At 45.6% G+C, this 8656-nt stretch overlaps 1 protein-coding gene across 1 annotated transcript in view; it reads right to left on the reverse strand.

Moving 5' to 3' along the window:
• Positions 1-5265: 5265 nt before the first annotated feature.
• The window catches only part of Rrp12 (ribosomal RNA processing 12 homolog), a 34741-nt gene continuing 31350 nt past the window's right edge, over positions 5266-8656 (reverse strand). The window contains exons 31-34 of the mRNA XM_015494577.2: positions 8561-8627; positions 6849-6916; positions 6457-6539; positions 5266-5768 (exon numbers count right to left, since the gene is read on the reverse strand). Coding sequence (XP_015350063.2) covers positions 5666-5768; positions 6457-6539; positions 6849-6916; positions 8561-8627 — 321 coding nt within the window. The 3' untranslated portion in view covers positions 5266-5665. The remainder of the gene's footprint in view (positions 5769-6456; positions 6540-6848; positions 6917-8560; positions 8628-8656) is intronic.

Genomic DNA, 8656 nt, shown 5'->3' on the forward strand with positions numbered 1-8656 from the left:
ATGTATAAATAAATGAAAATAAAGTTTTATCAACAACAACAAAAAGTCAACCCTGGCACAACTCCTCACTCCTCTCACCTTGTACAAAGAGAACTGTATAATTGGATTTCATCCCAGAGATGTAGGGATTTCAGAGCAAAGCACCTGCAAGGTAATGAGCAGGAAGGAGAGCAGACACTGGTGTCCCAACCTCATGCAGCATATGGAAATTCACAGTGATGCCTAATCACACTGTGCTTTCCCCAGGGCATTGCACAGTGGAAACTTGAACTTTGGGGGCGTGGGTGCCACTTTATGCCACCTGTATGACTCTGCCCAAACCACTCATCCTCTGTCTTTGGCTGGGAATCCTAATGATAACCACAATCAGATATTACTGTCATATTGAAAGAGAAAGTGGGTGCAAATGCCTTGGGCAAACTAAAGAGCTCTGTGGGAGCTTAGGCTGCAATTGCCACTGTATCTGCACATGAGACTGGGATCTGGCAGTGAGATCAGGCGTGACTGCCCACGATCACAGCAGACACCAGGCCCCTGTGCAAGGTTCTGAGGAAGAGGACGCATGTGACCATCTGACAATCCTCATGTGGGTGGGGAAGAACTATCTTTAAAATACTGGATATCACCTTTGCTACTTTATGAATGACTGTTTGCCTTAGTAGTCTGCCTGCTTACTGTAAGCAAGTTGGACTTGCTGCTGGAATGATTAAGAAAACATTTTTAGATAAGAATTACGGGGCAATGATCCAATTGATACACATGCTGTGTAAAATCTGCTTGGGCTACACTGTGCCTTGTCATTTTTATGAGCATATTTACAACTAAGGGTTGGTCTCAGGTTATCTACTGTGTATATAACTCAGGCTCTGTGGCCTCAAGTCCAATATCTATGTTGTAAACACAGTTCTGGTTAAAAGCAAGACTTCAAGAGCTGGCAGAACTTGCAGAGGAGTCACGAGGCCTGCATAGCCTATTCCTGGCACCATTCACAAAACCATCTGCCCACCAGCCGGGCTTCAGATCCTCTCTGAAATTGTGACTTTAAATGATCAGCTCTGTAATTAGTACATATGGGTCTTCAGGGTGACATCCCTGGAATTTGGAAATCATGTTGCCCTCTGGAAGTTAAACCCTTCAAGTACACACATGATGGACAGGATTAGTTATCTGTACAAGGCTCCAGAGGGAACATGCTGTCTCCCTGGTGAGAGCCGGAAGAGCTGTGCTTGGAAATTCAATCCAGGCATCCCTGCATGTGAAGGAAGCAGGGGCCTAATTAAATCTCAGAAAAGCTTCTCTGCAGCAGGAAAGTGGCTGCAAAGAGTCTATGAAACACCAGAGAGGAAGGATCTGCCTGCTCTGGAGCACAAACCACCAGAGGGTAGCCCCAACAGGCTGCGGTGAGAATGGGCCCAATGTCTAGGAAATCCCCAGGGAGATAAAACTGTCCCTTCTCAATGACATTATTAATATATCACTTGTAGGACTCCCTTTGTCCCATTTTATACTACAATAGTTTTTGATTTCCAACGCAAGGTAAAATATTTCCTGAACAGTCGCCGAGTATCTTGGGCAGTTATATTTCTCATTACAAATTAATAAACTGGGGGCTGGGGATGTGGCTCAAGCAGTAGCGTGCTCGCCTGGCATCGCGTGTTCGATCCTCAGCACCACATACAAAGATGTTGTGTCCACTGAAAACTAAGAAATAAAAAAAAAATTCTCTCTTAAAAAAAAATTAATAAACTGCAATTTTGAGTAGGCCCCTTGGTCTGGATTTGCCTCTGAACCTGATCCTGGTTTTAGACTCACAGGGCTCTGCAGTAAGTATGTGGTGGCAAGCCACTGAACCCTCTGCCTACATCTTCATATTTGCTGATTGGCCACAGCCTCAAAATCCTGTTCTAGTGTTTCTATGATCAGTCAGTGGAACCTGGGATGGGAAGAGGAAACCTGCCACTGTGGCCCTGGCCTTGGATGACTCGGCTGTTCTCTTAACAACATGGTAACTGTTTCTAATGGAAGCAGTTACATTAAGCATGATTTCAGGAAATGGCAAACCAACTTAGGTTGTCCCAAATCAGGGTTATTTTCTGGAGTACAGTCATTTTTCTATTTATCATAATGTATATCAAAAATAGAACAAGGAGTATTCATCATGTCATTTTCTAAATATTGCTTGCCCATGATCTAGCATCTAGTGATGGCTTTAAATTCCTGCGTAAGCAAGGAGCGACATACTTTTGAATCTTTTATAAATAAACTGAGCTATGTCCCTTGGGCAGACACTTTAAACTGGGCCATTGAAAATTATATTTATGAACTGTTTACATAGGTAGGGTAAAAACTGTTATAGTCAAGTGCAAATTTAGAAAATAAACTTTAAAAACTATATTTTTGTATTCAAAAATAGGCCCTATATAGAAAAAAAAATGGTGGACAGATTCTAGGCCCCCTTTTACTTTTCTGACTTTTCTAAATATTCTGTGAATATTTATTGCTTTTATAGCAAAATTAGAAGACATTTAATTTTTTAGATTATCTTTTGAAGAAACATAAGCAACCAAAAGGGAAGCTTTTGGGAAAGGACCCTGAGGATGTTTCAATAGCCTCTGTTTTCAAAGGCTATTGAAACATCATAAATAATTTTCTCATGTGTTGTAAATAATACAGAAAAAAACACCCTGGGCTGGGAATGTGGCTCAAGCGGTAATGCGCTCGCCTGGGTGCTGGGTTCGATCCTCAGCACCACATAAAAATAAAATAAAGATGTTGTGTCCACCGAAAACTAAAAAATAAATATTAAAAAATTCTCTCTCTTTAAAAAAAAAAAAAAAATCCTCCCTTGGCTGATTGGACTGCAAGAAGACTGAGGACCTAGTGAAATGGCCACTGGTAATAGTGAACCTCCAGGACAGCCACCACCAAACCTCTGCCACAACCACAAGGGAACAGGGAATGGTGAGGACTGGCCTAACCTGACTTGCCCATGTTCAGAAGTGTCATGACAGGGGCACACTCAGTCTGCCTTTGCCAATCCCTAGTGCCTGACCACCTTGGCCTTTTTGGTAACCAGGCAAGATGTAACCTGTTATCAGAGAATGAACAAAGGATAGGTAGGACCCAGAAAAGCCTCAACAGTCTGACATCACAAAAAACATAAAACAGTAAATCTGGATCTTAGTGAAGCTCTCAAGTTTTCTTTTTGCCCTGAAACTAAATGACTCTTGTGTTGATGAACACTCCTAAGATCCCCCTTCACTCCTACTGGTGACCCCAAAGCAGCATTGACTTTTGCAACACGTTTTGAGCACTTGAAGTTTCTGGGGCAGATTAATTTTTGCCTCTGCAGCAAAATAATTTATATTTAAAGTCTACTTCCAGAAGAATATGGAGTCAGGCACATCACTAATACCAACCTTTCTAGGTCACCTGCCCCTCCCACCTTTGAAAGACAACAATGCTTCTTGGGAAATATGTTATAATAAGCAGGCCAGCTTCAAACTTCCTTTCTTAATGACGTCAATACTGGACAATTGGCTCATATCTGTCCCCACTTCATGAGGCTTCCTAGTGTATGCTTCATTACCTGAGAAAGGACATGAATAGGAAAAAACTGGGGCTGGCTTAATTTGACACACCTTATGAATAAGGGTACACTAACAGCGGTCATAGTTAGATCACCTTTGCAAATCCTTAGTGGTCACTTCTTTTTGGTAGAGGGGATTGAACCCAGGGGCACTAAACTGCTGACCACGTCCCCAGCTTATTTTTTGAGACAGGGTCTCACTAAGCCACTTAGGGACTCACTAAATTGCTTTGAGGCTGGCCATGAACTCATAATCCTCCTGCCTCAGCCTCCTGAGTCAAGATTAGAGGTGTGTGCCACCATGCCCCACAATGTTCACCTCTTTTGACCATTTTTCCTACTTACTCTCCAATCTCAGAATTCTATGATAAAAGCATGCGAACAGTGCCATCTCTGGGCGAAGTGTGATTCCTCTGATTTTCTTTTCTTTTCTTTCTTTTTTTAGAGAGAGAATTTTAATATTTATTTTTTAGTTTTTGGCAGACACAACATCTTTGTTTGTATGTGGTGCTGAGGATCAAACCCGGGCCGCACACATGCCAGGCAAGCGCGCTACTGCTTGAGCCACATCCCCAGCCCGATTCCTCTGATTTTCAGCCCAATACCATTGGGAGGTCTTTGGGGGTACTGGGTCCAGTTAAGACTCACATCTTGGAAAATGAATAAAATACATCAAGGGACATGCTACTAAGAGATACCTAGCACCTCTTGGAAGCATTACTGGAACCAAAGGCATTAAATCAGAATGGAAACTATCAAGGAATGTGTGTATGGTCTCATCTCACAAGGAGAAAAAGCCAGAAAAACTCACAGATCAAGTGTCAGGGGACAAAGCATATTCCTTATTGGAGCGTAGGAATAGCCCGATAGTACTTTGCTTCTGGTTGATGTTGCGAAGCATACCCAAGGGGACCCTGGGCTGCCAGGCACAGTGACACACACCTATAATCCCAGCAATTTGTGAGGCTGAAGCAAAAGGATTACAAATTCAAAGCCAGCCTCAGAAATTTAGTGAGGCCCTCAGTAACTCAGTGATAAAATGCCCAAAATAAAAAAATAGAAAGAATTGGGGATGTAGCTCAGTGGTAAAGCACTTCTGGTTTCAATCCCCAAACAAAAAAAAAATGAGGACCCTGGGCCTATGCGATAAGTGACCTCAAGCACAGAAGGTCTGCATCAGACCAACAAAAGCTGGACTAGTGGGAATCACACAGCACCACAACAGGATCTGGGAAAACAGATGTGTGGGAACAGGGAGATGGATAAACCAAGCTGCTTTGGGCACATGGAGGGGCACAAAACACTTGAATCAATGGACAAAAATGCTGGCAGAGCCTTGTGCCCAGATGCAGCCAAAGCTCTCAGCTACTACCTCCCTTCTGTTCCAATCCCTTGTACCCGACCACAGTTCTAGGGTCCAGCCACAAGAATGCACTTCCCCTCCTACCCACTAAACATCACTTTTTGATGGGGATTGTAAAGTGCAACTAGGGAGTCCTCTGGCCACTGGTACTCCTGGACAAGTTGCAAGGCCTGACCTATGGACAGAGCAAAGTTATGCCCTGGACTACATGTTGGGAGTTGCATAGGAAAGGGATCAAGTCACTGCAGCCAGTAACCAGATATGTCCTTACCCCTGGAGTAGGGAAGGTTATACAACAGTGTCAGGGCTAAAACACGGTGATGCACATTTATTCTGCGCCTAATCACAGCAGATCTCACAAAGGCAGATCATGGCCAGGCTGAGGCTGTCATGTGGCTATGAGCCACTGGAGGAAAAGATCACTGCTCAGCTGCTCATGGTCACTATGGCAGGAAGCACTGCTTTGTGGGGCCTACTCAGAGGTATTGAGGTCACAGTCTCATCTTCAGGAAATGGGGATGTCCCTAAAGAACAGTTTCCATTTGGAACTTCCAAAATCCTGGGTGTTTCTGGGAGCCAAGCCCTGGTTCCAAAAAAGTCATTCTGAGTCCAGGTTGTGCCAATCCTGAGCACTTGGAGCTGATGTCAAGCAGTGTGGGAACTGAAAAGGGGCCTCAGGATGGACCACAGAGCAGCCTAGGGGCTCTGGAGCTTCAGGGCCTGCGATCCTTTCTGCGGAGTTTGTGTCCCAACTGGGACCCCCTCTGGGCAGCTTTCACCAGACCTTTAAATTGTCCCTGTAGCTTCACCTTCTTCCTGTAGGGACAAGGAAGAGAAGGGTCTTAACAGGTGGATTCATCTCCTCTTAATGTCAAATGATGACCACCCCGAGCACCAGCAGAGACAGGAAGAAGGGGGCTGTCAGGGTGGGCAGCACATAAACTGGGGCAACCCTGTGCAACCCCAGTTTCTACATGGCATGTGTCCTGCCCAGGCTGTTCCACTCTGGCACAATCCCACCTGGAACAGTCCTCCCCTCACTGTTCCTCAAATGGACAGAAAAGGACAAAGTTCACTCTATCCACCCATCCTTCTTTCTAAAGGTTGACTTTAAGCCAGCATACTGAAGTTTAGAACCCTGTTTACGAGTAACATGCATTTGCCAAGTATTCCTACATGGCATCTTGTATGGCTCTCACACTTAACTCAAAGAACCCTATTTAACACCCAAAGTGGAAATGATTCTCATTTCCCAACAAGGGGATTAGAAAAGCAATTACCCAGAGCTATTATAGAAATGACAAGCATATAAAGTACATATATACAAGAAAATTTCTGAATTGCAAAATCATGTTTAAAAAAGCCACATACAAGAAGGTACCAACTACTTGCAGGTATATGCTAAAAAAAATTCTGGAAGAACTGAACAACTGAGTTGATAATTCAGTGAGAAGAGAGCGCGCTCTGAACATGGAATGCCCTGCCCTGCCCCACACCACCATACCTGCGGTTGAGCTTGGTTCTGTTGAGGGGGATGTAGGCATAGGGATCCAGCCGACCCTTCTTCTTCACATCACCCTTTGCCTTCTGCTTATCCAGAGAAACAGAGTCAGCTGGGAGTGTGGGGTTCCCATTGTTCCCCATACTGACTTCATAGGCCTATGACCTCCCTTTCCTTCATTCTCTGCTTTGGATGGCACCAAAGAGCTCCTGTGGCCCTGGAAGCCATTTACCAAGGCCCCCAAGTTCAGAGGCCAACAAGACATGGGTGTGCCCCTTCTTCCTTGGCCTGTCTGGTTCCACGAAAGTGCCTCTTGAGGACAGTGATGGGCATAGCTCCTTCTCGCCCTCCCTGGCACCCATTCATTACCAGGAGACCCCACCTGCAGCCATTACCTTGGACTTGTATTCAGCCCCAGGAATGGCTTTCTTGCCCACGGGGCGATGAATGCCAGAGCCTCCGGCTGTGGGGAGAATAAAGACTACAAGTCAGGCACAGCAAGGGTAGCACCCTTCTGGGGGACAAGGGACCCCTTCTCCAGAGGGCTGCTGGAGAGTAGATGAGCATAGGTGAGGAACTCAACTCTATCCTTACCAAGCAAGGGCGAAGTCCTCCCTTAAGGGAGCATCTGCATAGAGACTTGACAGACCACTAGGCTCTTCAGACTGACCCAGAATCCCGAGAGGCCTACTAATGATTTCTGGTATTCCCAACCAACATAAAATGACCCACATTCTCCAAAGTTATACCTGCTCCAATTATTTTAGAATAATTTGATATTTATTTATTTATTTTTGTGCTATTGGGGACTGAACACAGGGCTTTAGGATGCTAGGCGAGTGCTTGACTGCAGAGCTACATCCTCATTAGAGTCATCCTCCTGAACACGGGGTTTGTGGTCAGTGCACCAAGGTTCAACCCTCAGCTCTGCCACCCAGCTCATTTTAAGATTCCCCACTTTTTGCTGGGTGCAGTGGTGCATGCCTATAATCCCAGGGGTTTGGGAGGCTAAGACAGGATTGTGAATTCAAAGCCAGCCTCAGCAAATGCGAGGTCCTAAGCAACTCAGTGAGACCCCATCTCTAAATAAAATACAAAATAGGGCTGGGATGTGGCTCAGTGATCGAGTGCCCCTGAGATCAATCACTGGTACCCTTCCCAGTACCACCCCCCCCAAAAAAAAAACCCCACAAAGATTCCCCACTCTTTTCTCATTTGGGCTCACACCTGTACTCTGAGATACAAAGGCAGCTATTAATCCCATTGAACAGAGATTTGAAATCAAGGTCTTGTCTCAGGTCAGCTCATTTTCAGCTTAGACTTTAATCAGAGATGGAATTCTACAATGCCAACTCCAGAGGACTCTCTGAGAAGATTAACATGAATCCTTTTTTTACAGATGAGACAGAAAGGTAGTGTGACTGGACCAAGGTCACACAGCTAAGCAGCAGCTGACCTGAATCCTCCTGCCCCATTGACTAGTACTGCTTCCTCTCCCCACCACGTCATCTCAGTGCACAATAGGTAAGCTGCGCCTCAGCTTGTGGGGACAGAAGAGGAGTCAAAAGATTCTCCACCAGGGTCAGGATGCTATGGGACCACTCTCAGAATAAAAGTCTTCCCAAAGAGCCCCTGGCCTTTACATGTACAGCAAGGGCTCTGGTGCAAGGGCTTTGGGGCAGGGCCCTGCAGGGGCACCTTGGAAGGAAGAAAGCTGAGAAATCACCTTGGCATTTCTAGTAGCTTCTCTGGGGGTTAACCTGGGCCTCAGAGACAAACATAGAAGGGAACCCAGGAAGGGCCAGGCCCAACACTAATCTACCCAAGTCCTGTCAACCTGGACCTGGACTGAGTCAGGGCTGGTCAAGGAAGGCCTGGGTGGGTGGGCAGCACTGGCCTCAGGAAGAGTGGGGGTCACGTGCACAGCCTTCTCATCCTTGACTCCCTATTCCTGCCCATCCCAGTCCTGTCAGCTAATGTATGCTGGTGCCAACTGAGTAACAAACTGGCTATACAAAATCAGGGCTCTGCATCCCTCCCTGCCACTCCTCTGCCTGGTGTAGATGACAGGAATCAGTGCCCCAAGAGAAAGAAGTGGAAACCTTACCTTGGTACTGAGGGGGCATCTCCAGCTCCTCCTCCTCAGACTCTTTCTGCTGCTTACGCCTCTTCCTCTATTAAAAAAAAAAAAAAAAAAAAAAAG

This window comes from Marmota marmota, unplaced genomic scaffold, assembly GCF_001458135.2.
Source record: "Marmota marmota marmota unplaced genomic scaffold, marMar, whole genome shotgun sequence".
Taxonomy (NCBI): Eukaryota; Metazoa; Chordata; class Mammalia; order Rodentia; family Sciuridae; genus Marmota; species Marmota marmota.